The sequence below is a fragment of the Schistocerca nitens genome, chromosome 11 (genome assembly GCF_023898315.1).
Source record: "Schistocerca nitens isolate TAMUIC-IGC-003100 chromosome 11, iqSchNite1.1, whole genome shotgun sequence".
In the NCBI taxonomy this organism is placed as follows: Eukaryota; Metazoa; Arthropoda; class Insecta; order Orthoptera; family Acrididae; genus Schistocerca; species Schistocerca nitens.
The window spans coordinates 16505989-16533888 of record NC_064624.1 but is presented as its reverse complement, the minus strand read 5'-3'; the positions used below and the strand labels follow the sequence as shown (position 1 = coordinate 16533888).

Genomic DNA, 27900 nt, shown 5'->3' with positions numbered 1-27900 from the left:
ACCATGCACTACAAGACAATGATGGTGAATGCAGCTCTGTATGTGGGTGAGACAATAGCACTATGTAGACCAGATGTGGCACAACTAGACTAAGATTAGAAAGAAATTCTCAGAAAAATACTAGGTCCTAAAAGAGGTTGTGAAAGATGAATGTGACAATGTAGGGAAGAACTCTACTGGAGTGTGATAACTATCAGGAGAAATCAGAAAGGACTTGAGCATGGAGATCTACTGGTAGGACGAGAGGAAAGACAGAAAGCAAGTGGATGCAGGGAAGTGAGGATCAAAGTGGAAGAGAGAACAGCTTACGTTCTCACCAATATGCCAGATATGAATGACAGAGAAGGATATAGAGAAATGTTGGTTTATGCAGATATTGTGTATCAAGAGAGGCAAAGAGATTGAAATAGAAGTGTGAGTTATTGTTTTTATGCCTTACAGCCAGACTTGTGTCTACATTTTTTCCCCTAACCATGTAGAATATTCTCCACATCTGTTGAATAATTTGTCACTTCTTTCCTAGAAAATAGTGATTCATCATGACTCTTGCAGCAGACAGAGACTCGATCATTGTTGGACTACAACATATACCATACAGAGTGGAAGGTCTCTGCCACCTATCTAAAAGTAGCACAGTGGAAGGAGCCAGTCTTGTATTTTTGGATTTTTTAGTTTTTTCAGTGATAACACGTACTTCAGTACCTTAAAGATCACATAGAGTTCTGCATTAAACACAGTATTGGCTGTGAAGTTGAAACCTGAAGATGTGGCAGGGAAGACTTCTGAACAACCTAGAGTGTCTCCTTTTTTTGAGCCATTCATGTACTTTGTGATAACGCTGCCATATATATCTGAACTATTTCAAAAAGAAGATTTAAAAGCTATATTCTAGGCATGATGGTATGCTAACTGTTTGCCACTCCATTCTGATATCCAAAGATGTCTTAGTCAGGGAATGACACAGCAGTCAGTCAGTCAGTAGCATGTTTTTCTCTAAACAGGTTCATACTGGCCTGCACTGTTATAACATGGACACAACAGGAAGCATACAGTCTCAATAATTTGTATTTCATAATACCCAGTATTTAAAATGTTTATAATGATAAATACAGAAATACACTGTAAACATCATTAGAACAATAGCAATTTAAGTAAAATATTTTTTAAAAATGACATCAGTTTTGCTCATATAAAAACCATTCTCTGGAATATAAGCACATTTATAGGTTTAGAGTGTCACCCAACATCCAATGGCGCCAGGAATAGTTTGTGAATCAAGCAGGGACACAAATGTCAACTGCTGGATAGTGTGCAGAAACTATGGGTTAAGTGGAAGAGGATCTATGCTCTCTTCTGCATGGTGCCAATAGAGCACACAGTAAATGAAAACATCACAAAAGTTCATAATAATTTATTATAACACAAAACTATAACTGCAGGAGAAGTGCCTGATCTCAATGAACTACTTGGAAGTACTTTAGCTTTTAACTACTTCTGTTTTAATGATTGAATATGTTCTCAAAAAGATAGTTTGGGAGTGGAAAAATTCCTAGTTGGCACCTTTGTAAACACTCTAGTTAATTATGTTGAACTAGAATTTTTCAAAGACAATCCTGAAATTCCATTATTATAAAATATATGTTGACACTGTTGCTTTTTAATGGCTCCAAAGAAGAAATAAATTCACTTACTGTTATTTAAAATAACATTCACCCTAAGATTTTCTTCACTGTAGAACATGGGAACCACAGAAGTATAAATTTTTTAGCACTCACCATTTCAGCTTGTGACAGAAAGCATTTCTTTGCCATCTATAGAAAGCCAACTGCAACAGATGTCATCATTAAAAATACTCCTTATGCCCGATGAAGTTCAAACAGAAATAACAATACCCAAACATTTTGTTAAGGTCAACAATTTTAATACCAATGAAGTTGGTTTATTATTGAGTAAGTTATAACAGTCACATGATTCTCTGGAAATCATCAATCGAAAATGTTACTAAAATGACCTATATGGTAAATATTTCTGAGAAAATAAATCATTTACTTAAATTCTGTGAACTGACTATAGCTTTCACTACTGATAATCTCTTACAGAACTGGCTTGTTGTGGTCACACAAATGGACGCAACTGGAGCTGGCACACTGAGACATCTTCCGACTGATGCCACTGGCAGCCCTTTGAAGCTCACCACCAACCACAAGTGTGACCCAATCAGCAACCCCCAAGCTTCCGCCAATGAGATAGTCTTCTGTGTTGTGACAAATGGCAGCCATAAGCAGTAACAGAGTGCATGCTCAGCATTTGCATATGACAATTATAGTATGGAGTGCCAGGGTTGCAGTTCACAGTAGAGATCAGCCTGCAAGACAATCTAAACGTGGAGTCACCAATAGCCTTCACACAAAGGGACAAGTGTTTACTACAATGATTGACACTGTGATGCCCAGGACGAGCATTGCCTTGTTGACATTGTATTCAGTAATGCACATGTTGACAGGCCACTACTTTGTTGTATCTGTCTGCAAACACATACAAAGAGTTGCTGTACATGTTGAGTACTGCAGCACAATAAAGTGTATGTTTCTGTGTCTCTAATTTGTCTGCACTGTAATAGTTCCTCCATCCACCTCTGAGCACCTAAACCTAACACGATGTGTGTGAGCCATTCTAACCAGACAATCCACACACATCAAGGGCTCAAGCACACTGTTGCTAATTGTGACAGTAGTTATTTAAATTCTGGTATTTATAAAATTTTGTGTGATGATTCTGATAAAGAATACATTGGACAGATGAGCCATAATTTCTCCACTCAGTTCAGAGAGCATACATCAGACACTACCCTGGTAAATCATTATATGGCCAGTATGTAACCCAAAGTAATCATTCCAAAGAGTCCATTCATTCTCCATAGTGCTCCTAAAGAATTAACAAATGCATTTGAAGATATAGAAATTTATGTACATGATAAAAATAAGCTATTATCTTTACTAAATGAGCAATTAGAGTTTAGAGAAATGTTTTTTTTTTTTTTTCATCTCTTTCATGATTCATTATAGAAGATGCCTGCTCTTTTGTTTCTTGTTTTTTATTATAGATACCCCTTTTTAAAAGTTTCTAAAGTTATATTCTTCACTTATGCCATTTCCATTAATATTTTTATCATCTTTTACAAATTTTATCTTAAATCACTAATTATTTCATCCAATGGCATTCTATTAAGCAGTATTACTATTACAACTATATTTGTGAGTTTTATATCTGTGGATACTAAGTTTTAGGTCTATTATTTTGTGACCAACACCATCAGGCAACAGTCTCCAACCTTCATGTCTCTGTGGTGCCACACAATGTTCCACTAGTAATCACAGCAAAACTCAATGCAGCATACGTGTAACTGCAGCCACATCCAAAGTTACATTTGCCTTGTTGGTGATCCATCATGATGTATATATTGCCATAATTACTAGCAGCATCTAACACACACATCACTTGATCTTTGCGTCTGCCCTTCCATGTCAACATGTAGCTGTGGCCAGCGGTACTTTTGTCTCTGGTACTACTGTCTGGCTGCCTCACAATATTTCTCAATGTTCCACGGCATCAGCATCTGCTGAGTTTATTGTGCTGTGGTTTTGTTCTATATCTCAATGACAAGAACACAGACTGCATACAGAGGATAGTCTTCATTCTCAGTAATGATTTCCATTGGTTTACTACTTGTAATTTTATATAATGTACTCTGATAAACTGTGTTCTGAAGCACTTATGATTTGTTATATTTGGCTTATATTATACCTTTTATGTTTTATTTTTTGCTGCTGCTTTGTATGCACATTACTTTTGTAATGTTTTTAGTTATTTTAGTAACTTGTGAGAGATGTGCATGGGAGCCAGCCAGAGCCAGTGCAAGACAATATAAAGATTATTTGCCTGCCAGGGGTCACTAGCTTCCTGCCACAGATGACTGAGGTGTCACCCATGGTCAGTAGCCTCTGATTGGATGCCTAGAGCTTCTGAAGGGCACACTACTTGAATGAGATGCATGCCATACCCATAGTAACGTAGGTGTAGTACAATGTGGGTTACAACGTCTACTGTATGCCTTACTGGCTGCTATTGACATTATGCAGAATGCAGTGCTTGGAGCTTCTCCCACTTAACCTAGAGTCTCTCCACACTATTCAGCAGTTGACAATCATGTCTCAACAGAAGTTACCTGATCCATTCGTCACATATGCTTGCCACCATTGGGAACATTTCTGCTTTTAATTGTTCTTACATTTAAATGCTTCAGTTTGCAAAACTTCTTGTTAGACAAATCTCTAAATGAACTTATATTTCAGAGGATGTTCTGAAGGTGGTCTTGAAAATTTACTGAAACTGGTCATCGTCTAAATAAGCATGGAAAACTGGTACAAGCCGACCTCAGCGAAGATCAGTTTGGATTCCGCAGAAATGTTGGAACACGTGAGGCAATACTGACCCTACGACTTATCTTAGAAAATAGATTAAGGAAAGGCAAACCTACATTTCTAGCATTTGTAGACTTAGAGAAAGCTTTTGACAATGTTGACTGGAATACTCTCTTTCAAATTCTGAAGGTGACAGGGGTAAAATACAGGGAGCAAAAGGCTATTTACAATTTGTACAGAAACCGGTGACCAGGGGCATGAAAAGGAAACAAAAGAAAAATTTGGAGTGGGTATTAAAGTCGATGGAGGAGAAATAAAAACTTTAAGGTTCGCCGATGACATTGTAATTCTGTCAGAGACAGCAAAGGACTTGGAAGAGCAGTTGAACGGAATGGACAGTGTCTTGAAAGGAGGATATAAGATGAGCATCAACAAAAGCAAAACGAGGATAATGGAATGTAGTCGAATTAAGTCGGGTGATGCTGAGGGAATTAGATTAGGAAATGAGACACTTAAATTAGTAATTGGAGTTTTGCTATTTGGGAAGCAAAATAACTGATGATGGTCGAAGTAGAGAGGATATAAAATGTAGACTGGCAATGGCTAGGAAAGCGTTTCTGAAGAAGAGAAATTTGTTAACATCGAGTATAGATTTAAGTGTCAGGAAGTCGTTTCTGAAAGTATTTGTATGGAGTGTAGCCATGTATGGAAGTGAAACATGGACGATAAATAGTTTGGACAAGAAGAGAATAGAAACTTTCGAAATGTGGTGCTACAGAAGAATGGCTCTGAGCACTATGGGACTCAACTGCTGAGGTCATTAGTCCCCTAGAACTTAGAACTAGTTAAACCTAACTAACCTAAGGACATCACAAACATCCATGCCCGAGGCAGGATTCGAACCTGCGACCGTAGCGGTCTTGCGGTTCCAGACTGCAGCGCCTTTAACCGCAGGCCACTTCAGCCGGCCGCTACAGAAGAATGCTGAAGATTAGATGGGTAGATCACATAACTAATCCGGAGGTATTGAATAGATTTGGGAGAAGAGGAATTTGTGGCACAACTTGACAAGAAGAAGGGACCGGTTGGTAGGACATGTTCTGAGGCATCAAGGGATCACAAATTTAGCATTAGAGGGCAGCGTGGAGGGTAAAAATCGTAGAGGGAGGCCAAGAGATGAATACACTATGCAGATTCAGAAGGATGTAGGTTGCAGTAGGTACTGGGAGATGAAGAAGCTTGCACAGGATAGAGTAGCATGGAGAGCTGCATTAAACCAGTCTCAGGACTGAAGACAACAACAACAACAACAACAACATATGATCAAGACTGTTTTAATTTTTTTACAAAGTAAATACATTAACATGTTAAAAAAGATATTAAAAAACTACAGTGACACCTCATGACATCTGTGAGTCTGTGGGAAATGATGTGATTTTGATTCATATGCATGTAAAGTAAAAGCACACACACCATTTAAAAGATAACTAACATGTGTAACCAATCACACTGTCATGACATAACCACACTGAAGTGCAAATCTGAAGGCAGTGTTATCAGGGACATACAACACTTAACACTGAAAGTACATTTTGTTTGAACATCAGTGTATAGCCTGAACAGTTGTATGAACTGATGACCCGTAGCACAACAGCCAGTGATACTAATCATTAAGCCTACTGTTTGCGCAACAGTTTGTGGCAGCACTACACTAGTAACACCCCTAGCTCTGATTCTTCAGAGAATCCAACTCTATGTATAAACCAGCTTCAGACAGATGGAGTGAAACTGGTGAAAATTGCACCAGTAGGACCCAAAACATTGTTCTCAGTGATGAAGGTAGTCAAGTTCAAAATCAAGAGGTCATGGCAAAAATTTTTAATGACCACTTTTTAAGCATTGCCAGAAAAAAAAATACAAGATAGAACGGGTATACAGAAAAGGCCATAAAATACAGAAAGATCATTTCCCAATTTTTTTAGAGCAGATAGGTTAAGCCCTCTATAACAGTACAAAAATCAAGAAGAACTGTAATCTTTTAAGAATCAGAAATTCAAATGGTGTCAATAGTATTTCCAGCAAACCGCTAAAAGATTGCCGTAATCAGTTTGGTGAAGTCCTACCTCATATATTCCTCTCTCAAACAAGGTATCTTCCCCGACAGGATGAAGCAGCTATTGTAAAGTCCCTCTACACAAAAAGGCAGTGCCCCATATGTTACATACTATAATCCTCTCTCTCTCTCTCTCTCTCTCTCTCTCTCTCTCTCTCTCTCTCTCTCCCCCCCCCCTCTCTCTCCCCCCTCTCCCCCTCTTTTAACTACATTTTCTCCAGTCCTCAAAAAATTAATACATGCTAGGATAGTCAGCCACCTGAAAAGCTTTGCAATAATTAGTAAAAACCAGTTTGGATTCATAGAAGGTACCTCCACAAACAAATCTATATTTTCATCTACCAATAACATTTTGGAATGTCTTGACAGGAAGACATTGCCTATCAGCATATTTAGCCACCTGTCTAAGGCCTTCGCCTGTGTCAATCATAGAATGCTCATAGAGAAAGCATGCCACTATGGTGACTGAGAACCAATGGGCAACTGGCTCCAATCCTATCTAGAGGGCAGTCAACAGAAAATAGCATAGACGGTAACAATACACACACAGGAGTGGTACAGTCCAACTGGGGAACAATTCATTATGAAGTTCCACAAGATTCTGTCCTTGTCCCCTACCGAGCAAGGTGGCGCAGTGGTTAGCACACTGGACTCGCATTCGGGAGGACGACGGTTCAATCCTGTGTCTGGCCATCCTGATTTAGGTTTTCCGTGATTTCCTAAATAGCTTCAGGTAAATGCCCGGATGGTGCCTTTGAAAGGGGTGGCCGAATTCCCCCCCCCCCCCCATCCTTCCCTCTTCCAATGAGACCGATGACCTCATGTTTGGTCTCTTCCCCAAACAACCCAACCCCCTTGTCCCCTGCTATTTCTCATATATAATAATGACCTATCTCTATTGTCAAACAAAGCTAGCAATTTTACTATATTTGCTGATGACACAGGTATTGTGACAGACAGTAAAACATCCACTGATCTATAGTTAAATGCCAACCAATTACTTGCAGATATTATAAACTGGTTCACAGCAAATTCTCTATCAATAAACTTCAGCAAAGTCAGTTACATTTGATTCCATTTTAATTACAAACGCACACAGGAAATAAGCACTGAACATGAGATACGAAGGCTACATTATCCAAAATAGGCACCCATATAGATAGCAAGTTTAACTGTGAACACAATATCCACTAAACCCTGAAAATCCTTAGCTCAGCAAACATTTATCTTCGAGACAATCACCAAAACCGAAGACATTTAACATCCACCTACTTTGATGACTTCCATTTACTTATTTGTTACAGAATAACTGTCTAAGTCAATTCACCAATGATGAAAATTGTCAGAAAAAGGTTGTTCAAATTTTATGTCGAGTGCCTCCAAGAACCTCATTCATAATCTTTTTTAGCAAATAGGGATACTAACTACTACCCCATAATATCTCTTTTCAATGCTGACATTCATGGTTCACAATTTTTCTCAATATGAAACAAACGAGTTGTACCATCATCATAAGAAATGTGACACACACTGTGACCTGAAAAATTTGTCTCTAGTGCAAAAAGGTGTAAAATACATGTGTACAAAATCCTCAATGTGTTTCCAAGTAATATTAAGTGTCTATGAGGTATAATGTACTGTTTAAAAGTAAGCTAAAGGAGTTGTTGCTTGAAAAAAATTTCTGTTCTTTAGATAAATTCTTCAGCAGAGATAGATAAGATTATTTCTGATGTATTTTTTTTTTTTGTATTTTGCTTTAATGTACCTTGCTGCTTTAGTTACATTAAACTGTGTTCTGTAAGTCAAGATGATGGTCTTTCTCATTTTATAAATAATTTTTAGACAATATCTGAAAATTGTATCTTTACCTCTGTTTCTCAATATAATTAGAACTTTTTGATTGTGTTTCTTTCTTATTATTTTCTAATTTGTATTCTTAATCTTTGTTTGTGGTCCTTAATCATACAAACATAATAATGTGATTAAATGTTTTGATTCATCCCACAACTATGCACTACCATGCAGAAATATCTATGAATATGTATCACAACAAATAAATAAATAAGTAAGTAAAATAATAAAGATATATCATACTCAAGTTAATTTTTAAATTCAGTAATTGTAGGCCTATAAGTTAGAGTCATATGAGAACTACCTTCCACCATCGGTTTTTCAATTGTATAAACATTTACACAATTGGTGTTGAGAAATATTTACATTTTTCTAAAAGAATAGGTTTCCTCCTGAACTGTGTCATGCAACAATATGATTTTGGGGGTATCTTCAGTAGCATATGTGGCTACTGTCTGAAAAATGGGGAACTAAGAGTTAGTACCAAAGAATAATACTAATGCTGAAATCTGACTGCATGAACAGTGAAAAAGTAGTTAGGGATAAACCTTTTTCCATTTCATTGTCTTTTGAAGTGTGTCAGTAAGGAAAAGTCTCAACAAGTGTTGAATTATTTGCAAAGTTTGTTGGCCGCCACCAAGTACTCTCATTCTCAACTACTGGAAGAATATAATTCTGGGTAATTTGTGAACCATGAATTATGCTGCCTCAAGACATACACACAGATTCTACCTTTAATACTTATTGTGTTAAACCTTTAACCTAGGATTATACCTTTTACCGAGTCAATTATGACAGTATTTTAAATTTTTAAATTTAGTCAATAATTACAACACACAGAAAACCAAATTTTCATTCCTCTGGATGCCATTAAATAAGCAATCTGCAGCTGGCACCAGGTACCATTTTAGACATTAATTAATACAGACTTGGTTGCAACCAAATTTTACAGCAACTGCGACAGTTATCTATATAGCTTTTCAAATATTGTGTACAAAAAAAAGGTCTAAACCACAACTACTTACAGCTGATGACTCTTTTCCCAATGCCTTTGTGTAGCTATCTCTCAGCATTTCACCTACAAGAAAAAAATAGACAACATAAAAAACATATTGCATTTCATCACCTCTGTAATAAGTTCAAATGACAATAAAGATCCTGTAAATATGGACAAATATAATGCGCACACAAAAAACTTATAATCGAACTGAAAAATATAAATATTTTATAAGGCAACTGTAACATATTATATCTATGTTTCCCAAATCTTTGGGGATGGTAAATCTTTCTGTTGCAGTATCATTGTGTTGAGAAAGTATGTCGTAGAAGGTGTAGGTTTTCATGTACATATTATTGCCCCTATTTGTAAATAATAGAATCTTTTTTAGTGTGAGACACATCCTAATGCCTGAAAAAAGATGTAGATGTAGATATAGAAAAATTACATTGGAATAGTCATTAAACATCACTTACAACTGAAAACAAGGGAGCCAGGTTGGGGTGGGAGCTAGATGGGGTACTTGCCTATATCTAGAATCTTGAGGGGAGGGAGGTTTATGCACTTTACATTTATTACAAAATTCTTGTGCATTTCTAAAAAATATTGTCGGCTATTTTACTATGTTGCAGATTTGGCATTATTGTTTGCAACAGAAAATGCCGTCCGTGTCATTTTTAAAATTTCTTTATATTTTTCCAGGTAGGGTAATATGAAATGGAAACTTTTCCCTGATGTTTTGTTGCTATCCCACTTGATCTTCCTCAGTTGTTATGATTTATTTCATATTTCAGATTTTTAATTTTCAGTGAGACCCCCTAACATTATAAATTGAGGAATGATATTATTTCTTCAGAGTAACTCGTTGAATATCTTATGACAAAGATGTAATTTCATATCATTCAATCAAAACGGTGGCATTCACATTCATATTAATGAAGTGTACTTAAAATATACTGGTTAAAAATGCTTCCCATTTTGGTATCAAAATAATCTACCAGAAAATATTGAGTTTATATCTATCAATCCTTTGTGGTATAATATCTTCTTAAATTCCTTTCACGTTTGTATCTTCCAATACTAGTTGAATAAGTTATATGAGGTGCTATCCAAAATTTTCTGGACTGGTGCTGCCATCTGTTGAAAACCTTAACTTCAGACTAATGGTCACCATCACCTTCGAAGTAGTTCCCATCCGTACGTACACAACAGTCCCAGCACTTCTGCCACTCGTCAAATGTTTTCTGGAAGTCCTGTTCTTTGCTTCTTAAATCCTATCTAGAGTGTCGAACCAATGGTCTTTCAACTTGAGTCTCAGTTTTGGGAATAGCGCAAAGTCGCAAGGTGCCAGATCTGGTAAGTATGGTGGGTGGGATACAACCGCCATGTTGTTTTGTGCCAAAAAGGTCCTGGTGAGCAAGGACATGTGACAGGGCACGTTGTCATTATGCAGCAACCAGTTCCCTTGATGCCAAAGTTCAGGTTCTCGTTGTCACACGTTTTCATGGAGCCGATGCAAAATATCATGGTAGTATGCTGACTTCACTGTTTGGCTGGGTGAGATGAATTCTTTGTGCAAAATTCCTTTGGGATCAAGGAAAACAATGATCATGCTCTTCACTTTGCTCTTCACTTTTTTGGGTCTTGGAGAGCCAGCACTCTTCCTCTGGGACGATTGTTGCTTTGTCTCTGGGTCATAACCATAAATCCAGCTCTCGTCGCTGGTGAGAACCCGTGACAAGAAGGTTGGATCATCGGATGTGGTCTGACAAAGGTCAGTGCACACTTCAACACGCTGTGCCTTCTGATTGGCAGTCAAGATCCTTGGCACAAATTTTGTGGCAACACAACGCATGCCCTATTCATCAGTCAACATTCACTGACATGTCCCATAACCAATACCCACTTCATCCGCAAGGTCTTGAATGATTAGATGTCGATCCGCACAAACCAATTGTTGAAGTTTGGCAACAATGAAACTTCCTGGCAGATTAAAACTGTGTGCCTGACCGAGACTCGAACTCGGGACCTTTGCCTTTCGCGGGCAAGTGCTCTACCAACTGAGCTACTGAAGCACGACTCACGCCCGGCCCTCACAGCTTTACTTCTGCCAGTATCTCGTCTCCTACCTTCACTTGCCCGCGAAAGGCAAAGGTCCCGAGTTCGAGTCTCGGTCGGGCACACAGTTTTAATCTGCCAGGAAGTTTCATATCAGCACACACTCCGCTGCAGAGTGAAAATCTCATTTTGGCAACAATGCCTGGTGTTGTGCGGCTAATGGGCCTTCCAGTGTGAGCATCATCTTTGATGTCTGTATGGCCGGCCCTGAACCGAGCATGTCATTCAAACACATGCGTATGGCTCATGCTCTGTCCCCCAAACACTTGAATCACTGCAAGGGTTTCCATAACATTTTCCCAAGATTTGCACAGAATTTGATACACACATGCTGTTCTGTTCGCGGATCCCTCATAAAATCACCACACACACCAAACACAGAGTATTACAGAAATCACTGTGGACACTCAACACGTCCTCCCAGCTGAATGCCACTCCGCACACTGATTCATCAGATATGCAACTCTCGCCACCCAGCAGTGCAAAGATCTACTCTTACTTTCCAGATGGCAGTACTAGTCCCAAAAATTTTGGATTCAACCTCATATGAAGAAAGCCAATTAGAAAGTTACCCCCTCTAAGATTAATTTCTGTGGACAGCCATACAAAGATACACAGATTTTTATTACAAAGCTGACGAAACCTAATGTACTGAAGTTTGACAAAGTAATATCAATATCTTGATACAACCACTTTATTTACAGACCTTCTATTCTGATTTGTCTGTAATGGTATGATGCTGCCTTCTATTTATATATGGAAGTGTTTTTAGCTGCCACCAGGCTTCTGGTTGTTATGCTGTTGTGCAGTTATGTCTGAAAGTGACACCAGTTAAGCACCTGCTCATGATACTGGTGTTACTACATGTCTTTTAATATTCAAGGACACTATCACTGCTGAGATGTAAAGCAAAGATACTCTACAGACACAAACAACAGTCAGGAACTTAAACTAGTCGCACACGGATAAAAATTTGAATCATCAATAAGGGTGACAGTAGCTGTTATTTAGACACAATTTAAGGAAGAGTTTGCCAGTAGACTAACACTGCCCTTTCTTTACCAGTATCGGTGTACACAGTGGACATCAGAGGGTCCCATAACGAGTTACAGGCCACAAGAGACATACAGAGGAAAATGAGAGAAATCGGAAAAATTCATCTTCTATTGTTCACCCACAGGCGACAGAGCAACTTGTAATTAATGAACAACATAAATGACAGTGTCAAGTAAATCCACTTCCAGGCTACAGCCACCTCCTTAATGCAGAATTTATGATTCACATCGCAAACAACACATAAATGAACAAAACTTTTCACAAAGCAGATATTTTACTGAAGAAAGGCATCTGACAACAGTTGACTTAGAGAGCATATACAGAAAAATGGATAATTTTTTTCCTCGAGTCATCAGTCGTCTTACTGGTTTGATGCAGTCTGCTATTAATTCCTCTCCTGCATTAACTTTTTCATCTCAGAATAGCACTTGCACCCTCTGTTCTCAAGTATTTGTTAGATATATTCAAATCTCTGTCTACCTCTAAAGTTTTTACTCTCTACAGTTCTCTCTAGTATGTTGGAGGTAATTCCCTTATGCCTTAACACATGTTTCATCACTTTGACCCTCCTTCTTGTTGCTGTTTACCATACGTTACTTCTTTCACTGATTCTGTGGAGAACCACCTCATTCCTTAACCTAGCAGTACACTTAATTTTTAGCATCCTTCTGTAGTATAACATCTGAAATGCTTCTAATCTCTTCTTTTCTGTTTTCCCACTGCCCATCATTCATTACAATACAATGCCATGCTCCAAGCTTACACACTCAGAAGTTCTACCCTCAGATTCAAGCCAAAGTTTGATGCCAGCAGACTTCTCTCGGGTAGAAATATTATAAGAAAATATCGCTAGAAAATATCGCTAGCAAAAATCTCATGTTCATTTGTTCAAAATCTTAAATCTTCACAAGGTCTTCAAAAATTGCTTAGGAATTTTGTAACACTGTTGCATGTGGAAACAAGTGTGTTTTATATACCTTTTTTAATACATAAATAAATATGTATTATATAAAGCAAAAACATTATTACCAATATTTCTGCAAGGCTCTTACTGTTTTAATTCAAATTTTTACATGATACTCTGATGAGAATTAAGATAGACATTGGCCTTATATTTCAATATATAACTATATGTGTAATATGTAAACTAGAAATATTGTTATCAGAAATCACAAAAAGTACTTGATCGATTGCAAAAATCAAACAATGGAAAATCCAGGATGGAATGTAAAAATACCAGAGAAGGAAAGTTGCTACTCACCATATAGCGGAGATGCTGAGTCACGATAGGCACAACAAAAAGATTCACACTATTATAGCTTTCGGCCATTAAGGCCAGCCAGAAGCTATAATTATGTGAATCTTTTTGTTGTGCCTATCGCGACTCAGCATCTCCACTATATGATTGATTGCAACTTTTACATGAACAGCAATCAGGAATGGAGTGGGGAAGGGTGAGGGATAGCAGGGTAGGGGTTGAGGCTGAGAACAGCACTGTCTGGTTGGGCGTGCAGACTGATGATACTGCCAGGTGCATTGATGGGAGTGGGGAGTGTAGGAAAAATGGGGAGCAGAAAAAGAGGGGAGAAGGAAGGAGACAGAATGGGTGGGTACATTGACAGAGGGCAGCAAACAATGAGGGTGAAGAGACATGAAAACAGAGGTGGTGGTAGGGAAAAGGGGGGTAGAAACTGTTGGGTGGAGTGTGCGGTGTGGGGGAGAGCAAGTTGTCATAAGTTCAGCCTGAGAACGCATTGTACAGGTAACTTCCATCCATGCAGTTCAGAGAACATGGTGGTAGTGGCAGGGTTTGAATCAAGAGGCACCAGGGTTGTGAAGCAGCCACTGAAATCATGCAAGTTATATTCAAGCTACATGTTGTGCCACATGGTGGTCTACTCCACTCTTGGCCACAGTCTGGCAGTGGCTATTCATCTTGGTGGACATCTGATTGGTAGTCATACCAATACACAAGCTGTGCAATCGTTGCAGTAGAGCTGGTGTATGACATGGCTGGCTGCACTGGTGGCCAAGACTTTGATGGGGTAAGATAACCCTGTGACAGGACTGGAATAGGAAGTGCTAGGTGGGTGGATTGGGCAAGTCTTGCACCTGAGTTGTCCAGATGGATATGATCCCTGTGCCAAGGAGTAGGGACTGGAAGTGGCACAGGGATGGACTAGGATGTTGTGGAGGTTGGGTGGGTGATGGAACACTTTAGGAGCGGTTGGAATGATCTTGTGTAGGATATCCGTCATTTCAAGGCATAATGATAGATAATCATAGCCTTGCAAAGGATGTGGTTCAGAAGTTGAAGTGTGGGATAATGTTGGGTGACATTGGGGGGCACTCTTTTGTAGCTGGCTCTTACAAGTGATGAGAGAATTGGGAGTGTGTGGGGAAATGGAAATCAAAATCTGTTTGGAGACTAGGTGTGTTAGATACTGCCTGTCTTTGAAGTCTTTGGTGAGACTTTTGGCATACTGGCAAAAGGAGTTCCTCTCACTGCAGATACACCATCCCTGGGTGACCAAACTGTATGGGAGGAATTTTTTGGTGTGAAAGAGATGGCAGCTGTGAAAATACTGATACTGTTGGTGGCTACTGGGTTTAATGTGGACAGAGTTGTGAATGGAGCCACCAGAGAGATAGAAGTCTACATCCAGGATGGTGGCAAGCGGGGTTGAGGAAGACCAGGTGAAGCAATTTGTAGTAACGATGTTGAGATTATGAAAGAATGAGGATAGAGTGTCTTGGCCCTGGGTCCAGATCATGAAGATATTATCAGTGAACCTGAACCAGAGAAGGGGTTTGGGAGGCTAGGAAGGTTTCCTCTAGATGGCCTATAAACAGGTTGGCATAGCAGGGTCCCATGTGAGAGCCCATAGCTACACCACAGACTTGTTTGTATACCTTCCCTCCAAAGGAGAAGTGTTACAATACAGTTAGGTACGTGTATGAGGAATGAAGTAGGGGGTTTGAAGTCTCAAGGACATTGGGAAAGGTAGTGTTCAATTGCACCAAGACAATGAGTACGAGGGTTTTTGGTATCTAGGGATGTGGAATCAACAGTGACCAGTAAGAAACCAGGAGGTAAAGTACTGCTTATGGTGGAGAGTTGGTATATTGTCAAGGGAGACTAGATTACCACTAACTGGTTGGCAGTGATGGTCATTAAGGGCTGAAATACTTTCAGTGGGGGCACAATAACAAGCTACAATTCGAAGTCCATGATTGTTTGTTTTCTTAATTTTGGGGAGGATGTAATAGGTGGTTGGGTGGAGTGTCATTGGGTTGAAGAGGGAAATCAGTTCACAGGAAAGTCAAACCTTTGGATAGTACTGAAACTTCTGTGGGGCTGAGTAATATTGAGGAAATGTTAACAACAGTGTTTCAGGATTGTTTAAGCTCCAGATTTGGATTTGGGGTGTTGCTAGGGAGTTTTGAGGAATGCTCCTATTTGAAAAGGTCCGCTGGGAGGGTCCAGGTTCTATGAGGGTTTCACAATGAGGAACACTGTGGATATGATAGGTGTTGGATAGTGGTGTCCCAAAATGACAACAGCATGTCAGGAGGTTTGATAACTTATGGAGGTGGTGTCTTGATTGCTATTCTAGGTGCTGGAGAGCAAGAGTTTCAATTTCAGGTATGTGATGTATGTAACAGGGACCGCACAGCAGCAGTATCTTGTGGAGGGAGCAGAGGTGATTCTGCGTTGCCTGTGTCGTGGAAGTGTGTTTTTGCAGCACCAGGCTTTGAGGGACAGGGACTGGTGGAATCTGAAAAGGTGAAGTTCCCTGCAAAAGGAGGGGTGGCATACAGAAAAAGGAAATTTTGTGCTGGGGAAATTGGAGTGGGGGAGATTCCATGTTTTAGGCAACATTTAAGGAAGAGTATGTGGAAATCGGTTTCAGCTAGGGAAAGGGATACTTTCTTGAACTGGTGCAGAATGATGGAGAAAAAGTTCACTGTAGCAGGGATGGCATTCAGGAAATGGGAAATGACATAGGAAATGGACAAATGAAGACATTACGTGGCTGTGATGGGAATTGGATAACAGAAACATATGCTTAAAAATATGTACAGGCATGCAACTACGCACACAAATAAGCAAAACAGGTATAAAGAAAGTCAAAATATGCACAAATGTGTGAAAATACAGGGTTTACTCAAAAATACTGGAAAATTCACAATTTCGTGCCAATGGTGTGTTGGAGTGAAATGGTTGGTTGGATTAAAAGAGGGGAAAAGGGACCAAACTATGAGGTCATCAGTCCTTTGTTCTGAATAAAAACAATGCAGCAAGTGTGAGACTAAAACAAACGAGACTGACAACTCAAAATGGAATGAAAGGAAAAATCACAAGAATGATGAAGGGCAACAAACATGTAAATGGACAAAAGGGGACATGAAAACCACAGAAATGCAAGAAATGGGATGAAGAGATTAAAACAACAAAGCAGATTACCATAGCTGGCTGGCCATGAGAATAAAAAAGGAGAAGCCAGCCACTCGGCAACACATTAAAACCTTCGCCCTAGAAGCACTGGGGTGGAGGACACAGAGGGACAAAGGACATGTGTTGAAACTTAGATCAAATGATAAAACCCACACTCACGAATAAAAAGTAAAACTAGATCATCCAGTGAGGTATTGTCAGATAAAATTAGCAGCAACGAGTCCGGTAACACAAGATTTTGTTGCTGAGCTGTCAAAGTGGGACAATGCACCAGAATATGGGCCACTGTCAACCGGGCACTGCACTGACACTCAGGCGGGTCTTCAAGTGCAGGAGGTAACCATAGGTCACCCAAGCATGGCCAATGAGGAGCCGGCAGAGCACAACTGATTCCCTGTGAGAGTCATGCATGGAAGTCTTCGACACATTCATAATCTCCTTAATGACACACAGTTTGTTGTGTGTACTGTGATGCCACTCTGTTCCCCAAAGCCAAAGAACCGTACAGCATAAGTCAAAACGCAGGTCAGGTTCAGAGATGCCCATCTCCAGAAGCAGTTTCCGCGTAGCTTGTTTGGCCAGCCTGCCATCAAGTACGTTCCCTGGGATGCCGATGTGTCTTGGGGTCCAAACGAACACCACTCAACGACAGTATCAGTCCATAGATGAACTCCTAGATGGATGCTACGAAAGGATGGTGGCAAGGGTGGCACTGGTTGATAGCTTTTAGGCTGCTGAAGGAGTCATTATCAGAAGAAACGATTCCCCAGGGTATGAATGGATATACTGAAGTGCACAAGAGATGGCCACCAGCTTTGCAGTGAATACACTGCATCCATCGGGCAAGGAATGCTGTTGAAAATGGCCTCTGTGGACATAGGCGAAGCCAACATGACCATCAGCCAACGAGCCATTGATGTAAACCATTTCAGAGCCCTGGAACATGTCAATGATAATAATTATGATGATGATGATGATGATGATGATGATGATGATGATGATGAGTTGGGTTGGGTTGAGGGGGCGCTAGACTTCACGGTCCTCAGTGCCCTGATGAAAAGTCAACATGAAATCTCATGGGTGTTGACAAAGGCAGTCCCCACATGCAGAGCAGTTTATAACGTACTAAAGTCTGCTGCCCTTCCCCACCAGTTTAGGGATGAGGCCTGAGAGTTCACAAAATTTCACCACTCTGTTAACACTGGTATCGGTATCTGCGAGGATGGTGGGCAGATCTCCAGCGAGATGAGGGGCTGCCCTATTATCAGTATACAGGACACACGTAGCCACAAACTTCACAGAAAGGTGGATCCTCCCCCCAGAGGAGGAAGCGATGTGTGAAAGGGCTATGCCCGATGTGGAGTCTGGTAAGTAAAACCTCCTTCCAGCGGCAAGACTGACACGAAGTCCGCCAAGCTTTTGTGGTCGGTTTGAGCAACCGCAGTTTGTTGTATGACACCTGCAACCATTCAGTGTCCCACTGAAGCATGATGCATCTGTCAGAAAATGAGATAATGGCGTGGAACAGGATGGGACATTGATGGACAGCACCATCCCAACATGCTTCCTTGGCAGCTTTATCAGCCATGTTGTTACCCTGTATCCCAACATGGCCAGGTACCCAGCAAAAGATCACCTTCTTGCCACGGTGTTGAAGCCGCTGCAAGCAGTCATAGATGAGCTGAATCAGCGGGTCTACTGGATACATTTGGTGAAGTGCGTGCAGTGCACTAAGAGAGTCGGAACAGACAAGAAAACTTGTACGGTGATGTCTGTGAACCCTCTCCAGTGTCATTAGAATACCATATAACTCCGCATCACAATTTGTAAATTGTTCTAGAAGATGCACTTTAAAAACCCTATTAGGGAAAACCACAGAACAACTGAGAGCATTCACCTGCTGGGACCCACCTGTATAAATAACGATAAAAGTATGGTACATACTTAAAACAGACGAAAACAAAGTTGTAAAAGCCATATCTGGAGTACAACTTTTCGGGTACTGTGTCAAGCTTAAAATCACTTTGGGCCTCCGAAGACACCAAGGCGGTAGTGCGTTCCATTCCTGGGTGTGTATTTTCATACCCGAGAGATCCAGATTGTTGAGGCAGGCCGTAGCACGTATACCAAATGGCTGGGTCGCTTGAGGCCAATTCCTGAACAGTCGTTCAAAGGCGGGTTGGATCACTGAATGTAATGCCAATGACTGGGGTGACCCTGAGATCTTCAGCGCCTGTCGAACCAAAAGGATATGTTGCCGAATCCAGAGTGGTGATTCACCAGCCTCTGCACACAGACACTGAACCGGGCTGGTCCAAAAGGCTCCAGCATCTAACATCTGGAGGTAGGAAGGATGGGCTGATCCATAGACCATGCTGCTACAGTCTAAGCGTGATCGAATAAATGCCCTATAAAACTGGAGGAGGTGGGACCTGTCAGCTCCCCATGTTTTTCCACCAAGGCATTTCAAAACATTCTACAACCAGAAGCCTTTTTTTTTTTTTTTTTTTGTAGGTCTTTCAGGTGTGGCAGCCATGTTAATTTCGAGTCAAATAATAAACTCAAAAGGCACACTGTGTCTTGAAAAAGTGAACTACAGTCCCCCATTGTAAGCTCTGGTTGGTTAAAACTCCGACAAGCACGATTAAAATTGACACATAGTCTTCTCAGGCGAGAACCGAAAACCAGTTGTCTGGGCCCAGGTTTCCAGCCTCCTATTGGTCAGTTGTCATTGCGTCAGCGTGATGGTAAGATTAGAGGAAGAGTAGAAGATTGCAAAGTCATCCACAAACAAAGAGCATTTCACAGGGCTCCTGACTGCAGAGGAAATGCCACTGATAGCGATGGCAAACAATGTGACACTGAGGACACTGCCCTGGGCCACACCATTCTCCTGAACATAGCAATCAGACATGGCGTCGTCAGTGCGATAACAAAAACGCCTGTCCTCGAGAAAGGATTGGATCAGAAGCGGCAGGCGTCCACGTAGTTCCTATTCAAGAAGTTGGTGATGGATGTTGTACCTCCAAGTAGTGTCATATGCTTTTTTTGAAGTCAAAAAACAGACAAACTAAATGGTTTTGGCGTAAGAAGGACTCCTGTATCGCTGTCTCCAGTAGAATTAAGTTGTCAAGAGTGGAATGGTAGCACCTGAAACCACACTGGGAGCGGCTCAGGTAACCTCGGGACTCAAGCAGCCAGATGAGGTGGCGATTGACGATGCATTCAAGAGTCTCACCCATACAACTAGTAAGGGCGACACTCCGATAACTGTTAGGGGCACTACGGTCATTACCCGGTTTCCAGAACGGAATTAAGATTGCCTCATTCCAAGTAATGGGGTACTGTCTGTCAAACCAAATCTCATTGAAATAAAAGAGGAGCTGACCTTTCGCTTCAGGGCACAGATGACGAAGCAGGGTATAATGGATCTCATCAGGTCCTGGAGCAGTGTCTCTGGCTGCAGATAAAGCTGATTCCAGTTCCCACATGGAGAATGGAAGGTTGTAGACTTCTTCATTACGCGAGAAAAAATTGAGCTTCCTTATCTCCGCAGTCGGATGGAATACCAGAACAGCAGGAGCTTGTCTGGATGACTTAGTAACAGTATAAAAGTGTTCAGCTAAAACGTGAGCCATCTCTTCTGGCGTGTCCACCAAGACCCCATTATTTGACAAGGCCATAAGAGGATGTGGACTACCCTTGCCTGAAATCCGTCATATTGATTCCCAAACGTGCACAGCGGAAGTGGACCGATTAATGGGAGTCATGAATTCCCTCCAGGAAGCCCTCTTCCATTCTTTGATCACTCGCCTTGCATGTGCTCTTGCAGACCTGAAGACATGAAGGTTGTCTGTAGCTGGACACAGTTTGAAGTTCCAAAGAGCTGTCCATCTGGCCCTGATTGCCAATCAACAGTCGTCATTCCACCAAGGGACAGGCCTCCATCTGAGGCGGTTACTAGACTCTGTGGCAACCCTTTGGATCTCATGAGTGTTATGGGAACACATCAGGAATCGAGAGAAAGTGACAGCAAAGAGCGGCAGGAGTAAATGAGTCCTTAGGGCTATGTGAAAGGTCCATACGAATCTGCGGCCTAGTTGTACACCATGGAGTTGTATGCATACCGACCTGGATGGGAGGTGGTAAGGGGAAGGACCCCTGTTCAGACAGAAGGGATCGCATGCAAACCACAGTCATTAGCCCTGACCTGGGCCGCCAATGTGGGAGATGCTCAGGAGAACTACGAATGAGTGCAATGTAACTGGCGAGCAGTTGTGCACGTTGGACTGCAATGGAGGGACTCCGGCGTCCACCAGGACACTGTTCACTGGACTTGTTCTACAAGCTGCCGTCACAAGGCGAACGCTACAGTGTTGCACTGGGTTGAGTACACACAATGCTGAGGGTGCCATGAAACCATAAACCAGACTCCCATAGTTGAGGCAGGATTGAACAAGGGCTTTGTAGAGCTGCACAGACTAGAGCTATCTGCATGCCAGTTGGTATTGCTCAGGCAGCGAAGGGCATTGAGGTGCTGCCAGCACTTCCGCTTAAGCTGAAGAAGGTGAGGTAACCAAGTCAATTTGGCATCGAAAACCAGTCCTAAGAATCGATATGTCTCCACTACAGTGAGTGGATCATCATTAAGGTAAAGTTCTGGTTCCAGATGAATGGTACAATACCAACAGAAGTGCATAACATACGATTTTGTGGCCGAAAACTGGAAACCGTGGGCCAGAGCCCAAGACTGCACCTTGTGGATGGCTTCCAGGAGGGTCTGCTCAGCTACACCAGTACCAGGGGAGCAGTACGAAATGCAGAAGTGGTCTGCATTCAGAGAGGGTGAAATGGACAGCCCTACCGCTGCTGCTAGACCGTTAACGGCCACTAAAAATAGTGATACATTCAATGCAGAGCCCTATAGGACCCCATTCTCCTGGATATGGGGGGAACTATGGGAGGCACCAACTTTGACATGGAAAGTACGGAGTGACAGGAAATTCTGGATAAAAATCAGGAGCGGGCCTCGGAGACCCCACCCGTATGCTGTTATAGGGATAAGGAGGGAAATCAATTCAGGGGTGAGGTTCTGGGAAGGACCCAAAGCTTTAAGCTGAGACTGGAAGTTATGTTGAGCTTTTGAGATGGGACCACTCTTGCAGATTATATAGGTGGACAAGTCAGATAATTGGTAGAGCGCTTCCGCCAGCTAATCAGTTCAACTCATCATAATAGTGGTGTAGCCTTTGACTGCAGGGAAGATGATTAGGTCAGGATCTGTTTTGAGACTGTGTATGGCTGTCCTCTCCTCTGCTGAAAGGTTGATGTATTTAGAAAGGGACCTCAGGAAGGGTGGTGATCCCAAGTTAGAGGTAAGGAATCCCTGGAAGGTCAGACAGGGGTAGTTAGGTGGGAGGTGAGGAGGATCAGCACGAACTGGGAGACACAGCGTTCAATGTCAGAATCAAGCTGGTTTTGGTTGGAGGAACTGCTGGCAAAGAAGTGTTTCCATTAAAGGAAACAGGAGGATGGGAGTAGGTCTCTGACACACCCAACATGGTTAAATTTGGGTGTAGGAGTAAAGGTCAAACCTTTGGATAGTACTGAAACGTCTGTGGGCCGAGTGTTTTTGTGGGAATGTTAAAAGTGTTCCAGGATTGTTTAAGCTTTGTATTTGGATTTGGGGTGCTGGTAGAGAGTTTTTTGGGGATCCTGCTATTTGGAAAGGTCCAATAGGCAGGGGTCTGGGTTCTATGAAGGTATGACGAGGTAGGGATTCAAGCAGCAGCATCTTGTGGAGGGAGCAGATATGGTTCTGTGATGCCTGTGTCATGGAAATGTATGTTTGCAGTAGCAGGCTTGGAAGGGACAAGGACCGGCAGAATATGAAAAGCTGGAGGTCATTGTGAAAGGTGAGTTGGAAGCCAGAGAAAGGAATTTTTGTGGTTAGGTCATTGGTGGGGGAGGAGATTCCATTGTTTAAGCTGTATTTACGGAACGGTGTGTGGGACTTCATTTTTGCCAGGCAAAGGGACACTTCCTTGAACTGGTGCAGAATGATGGAGCAGAGGTCCATTGTAGCAGGGATGGCATTTGGGAAACAGAAAATGATACAGGAAAAGGGCAAATGAAGTCGTTAGGTGATTGTGAAAGGAGCTGCATAACGGAAGGAGACGTGCAAAAATACTAATAGGCACACAGAAGGTCACAGAAATACTCAAAAAGGCGCACAGGTAGGTAAGTAGAAAGGCGCACAGGTAGGTAAGTAGAAAGGCGCACAAATGAGTAAAAAGGCGCACAAATGAGTAAAAAGGCGCACAAATGAGTAAAAAGGCGCACAAATGAGTAAAAAGGCGCACAAATGAGTAAAAAGGCACACAAATGAGTAAAAAGGCACACAAATGAGTAAAATGGCACACAAATGTGTAAAAAGGCATACAAATGAGTAAAATGGCACACAAATGAGTAAAAAGGCACACAAATGAGTAAAAAGGCACACAAATGAGTAAAAAGATGTGAAAATACGTGAAAAATGTACAATAACGCGGGAAGAAAGGAACACGTGAGGTATGGGAGTTTGTGTGGCACAAGTAGGTGTGGAAAACAAAACATTAAAATATGCAAGGATGAGGGAGGAAATATGATCTTTGCGAATAATTACAAGTATATGCGGGAAGAATTTAGGTCTGAGATGATACACCAACAATCTGCGCGATCATATGGCTGTGTGTTATCCATGGATGAGATCATCGATACATTGGGGCTCCGAAGACAAAGCGTGTGCAGTTTGGACAATGGTGAAAAAAACACAGGAAGGAAGAGAGAGAATGGACACAAAGATGAGTAATGCTTTACAGAACAGTAGCAAAGAAAAACAACAAAGGATTGTAGGATGGAGGAAAAGCTGTTAGGTAAAATCGGTAAATGGCAACTTAAGGTTCGAATATTAACAATATTAAGAAAATGATAGATTGTTACTCACCGTAAAAAGGATCTGCGGAGTTGCTGACAGGCACAATGAAAATACTGTTACACATTATAGCTTACACCACTCAAACACACATCATGCACACATGACCGCTATCACCAGCAGCTCTGACCAGAATGTGACTGTCATGTGAACAGCAATCTGGATTGGGATGGGGAAGAGGGAATAATAGCAGCATACAGGGGGAAGAACGCTGCCTGGCATGGTACGCACTGACTAGGTAGCAGCCTGAGGAGACTGCAAGGTGCAGCCTTGGAGTCCAATGTTTGGGGGGAAAAACAGGGTGAATAGAAAAAACGAGGAGCAGGGAAATTAAAGGACAAGCGGCTGCTTTAGCATAGGGCAGCACATAATGATGATGAGGGGACTTAAAAAGAGAGAATGTGATAGTTTTGGGACAGCAAAACTGTTGGGTGGAGGGTGTGGGAATATTAGGTTAATGTAGATTGAGGTCAGGATAATCTTGGCATTGGAGAATGTGTTGTTAGGATAACGACCATCTGTGTGATTCAGAAATGCTGGTGGTGAAAGGTAGGAGCCACATGGCTTGGGTTGTGAAACAGCCACTGAAATCAAGCACGTTATGTTCACTGGCATTTTATGTTGAGCTGCAAATTGTGACACAAGATGGTCTACTTTTCTCTCGGCCACAAGTTGACAGTGGTCATTCATCCTCGCAGACAGCTGGTTGGTAGTCACACCAAGATAAGTTGTGCAATGGTTGCAGCGGAGCTGGTGTATGGTTGGTTGGTTTTACATGTGGCCCAGCCTTTGATGGGGTCAGATAACACTGTGACACAGCTGGAAGTGCTAGGTGGGTCCTTTGGGCAAGTCTTGCACCTACGTCTTCCACAGGGATATGATACCCGTGCCAAGGAGCTATGATTGGGAGTGGCATAAGGATGGACTAGGATGTTGTGGATGTTGGCATAGGATGGAGACATTCAGGCGCACATGGTTGTACAGCAGATTTGTTTGTATAATTTCCCTTCAAAACTAAAGTATTTATGTGTTAGTATAATTTTAGTGAGGCATGGAGTAGAGGACTTGAAGTCTGAAGGACATTGTTGAATTGCGCCAAAATTATGGGTATAAGGGGTTGGGGATGGTGGGGAGTCAGTGAAGTAAGTGGTTGGTATCTTTCACAAGGGGGGCTAGATTACAGGCAATTGGATGGAGGTATTGGTCGAGAGGACTGAAATTCTTTCAGTGAGGCTACAATAACCTGTTATAACAGGGCGCCCAAGATTATTAGGTTTATGAATTTTGGGGAACATGTAGAAGGAGGGTGTGCATGATGACAAAGGGGTGATGGAAATTGATTCAGGGGAGAGGTTCTGGGAAGTGCCTAAGCCGTTGAGCTGGGATTGTAGTTTATGTTGGACTTCTGTGATGGGATCACTCTGGCAGAGTTTACAGCTGGTAGAGTCAGACAATTGGCAGAGCCCTTCCACCAGGTAGTCATTGCAACTCATCACAAAAATAGTGGAGCCTTTTTCTGCATGGGGGTGATTAGATCAGTATCTGTTTTGTTAAGGAATCCCTGGGGGTGGCTAGGCAGGAGGTGAGGAGAAGGTGACCTTCTTAGGAAGGGACTTGGGGAAGGATGACAAGGCCAAGTTGGAGGTAAGGAATTCATGAAAGATATATGAGGAATAGTGAAACATTCTTAGTAAGTAAAGTTTCTTGATCAATTTACTTCAAATTTTTAATGATAGTGTAGAGCACAAAAAACAAATATGCCCATTTTTTAAGACTCTGAAAGAGAAGTGGGAATTGTTGCCTCAGTCCTCATTCTAGACATGACCATCAACAATTTTGGCATCTGAACATATTCACACACTTTTAAAACGGAACACCTAAATCTATTTCCCCTCGTCTCTGTAGTGAAACCTTCATACACAGCATCTCCCTCTCATTGCCACTGTCAATATCTCTCTCTCTCTCTCTCTCTCTCTCTCTCTCTCTCTCCCTCTCCCTCACCCTCTTGCAGTCTGCTCTCTTTCTCTTGAGCCACTATTGTCTCCTCTCTACACAAGTCCTCCAAGGGTGATTTGCTCATGTTTTTGACCCTTAGATCAGGAAACATTAACACTTTGGTAGAGCGGATGGAGGAAAGTGGGTAAATTTTTTTGTGTTCAAATGGAGGTTCAGATCCTGCCAGGCCTATGTACAGTCTCCACTCATCTCTCATTTTCATGTACACTGTGTAAATCCACACTACAACTATCTCCATCCATGTCTATTTCTCTTTTACTGCCACTGTCTCTCACTGACAATCTTTACCTCTGCTATCCTTGGTTCCCACAACTATTGTCTTCCTCCACCTATCTTCTGCTTTCACTGCCACTTTCTCACTCTCACCATCACTGTCTCCTCTCTCTCTTTCTTTCCCACTGGCACTGCCTCTCTCTCCCAACATCACTGTTTTCAGCTACTCTCTTTCAGTAAAAAGAAGTGTGAATTTGTTCACATGCCAAATTTTTGGTGAAGAAGATTGAATGAAGATTGAGGCAGGAAGATGCTCACTTTTCTGTCGCACTGTTAAAGAGGAGAAAACTTTCTTTTGCTCCATTAGATGCATTTTTCAGCTGGATCCCCCCTTTTCCCTGTTACAATAGGATGTGCTACTTACATAAAATGAGTTTTATAGGTCACTAACTTTTTGATAGTTGTGCCATGTATGGCATGGCAGTCTACGTAGGCACTAGCTGACCTAGGGTGACTGCTTCCCTAGCCATGGTACGTGCAATTCCTCTGAGGAGGAACTGGTTTCTCTGAGGAACATGCAAGTTTCAAAAGAGAAGGGAACTGGCTATAGTATGTGACAGAGTGTGCCAATGGGCAGAGACAGGAGGAATTGTGTGTTTGTTGTGGAAAGTGGCATGTTATGCTAGATCGCTGCTGTTTACTTGATCAAGACTATGCTTGGGAGAGTGGTTAGCTCCTTGAACTAAGTAGGCTGCGAAGAGCCCAGCAAAGGCATTGCAATCTAAGAGTTTTCAGGCGACCTATGAAAACTTCAGCGTTTCAAATGTGATGGTCGCACTTGCCTACGAGAGGTCCCAATAGTGATGTCAGGTATTTGGCAACAAAATAAGTAGGTGCTCCTATGTTACTTACAATGGGATGGAGAGGCACCCCATTCTTTATGATCTTGAGTAGGCTGTAGAGTCTAGGAGGAACTGCAGCCTGTTGACACAAACTCTTAGTGACTTTCGCTGGAATTGAGCTATTCCTGATGAGTTCCTCAGTCTTCCTCTGGATCCTACCCACTGGATCACTTTTTAATTTACTATATGCAGGATCTTTGAGCAGTTTGTAAATCTTGCTGTTACAGTCTGTGTGTGAGAAAAGCACACTAGCATTTCCTTTGTCATCAGATAAGATGATGATGTCTTGGCCTTCTCTCAATTCTCATAGAGCATTTCTTTCATCTGAGGTGATGTTAAAGTTTGACCTCTTAGATGAACCTTCACTCAAGATGAGTCATGTGTCACGCATAATCTCTTCAGCAGCATCCTTAGGAAGTTTCGAAACAGCCTGCTCTATTCCACTAATCACATCTCAGATGGGAATGGTCCCTGGTGTAGGTGCAAAATTCATACCCTTCTCTAGCACCAAAACTGCAGCATTGTCCAAAGTCTTCTCCATGAGATTAAACACGGTACGTCTTCTTGGCAAGTCTTCTTGTGTTTGGGCTTCGAGTCGATCGTATTAAGTCATTTGATGAACCTTAGCTTGTCATTCAGTCCAATCAGCTAGTGCCAAGTGGCACTGTCCACCCATCTCCAGGATACCACTGAAATGTTCACTGAAATCTTCAGATGGACTGATAGTAATTGTCTGTACACCAAGCACAATTCCTGACACGTATAGTGCACCCTTTCTCTC

The 27900-nt window shown here is 41.7% G+C and overlaps 1 protein-coding gene across 1 annotated transcript in view; it reads right to left on the bottom strand.

The window, feature by feature from the left end:
- Window positions 1-27900, bottom strand: part of LOC126213288 (histone-lysine N-methyltransferase eggless-like) — a 328640-nt gene that overhangs the window by 211754 nt on the left and 88986 nt on the right. The window contains exon 5 of the mRNA XM_049940954.1: window positions 9411-9463. Coding sequence (XP_049796911.1) covers window positions 9411-9463 — 53 coding nt within the window. The remainder of the gene's footprint in view (window positions 1-9410; window positions 9464-27900) is intronic.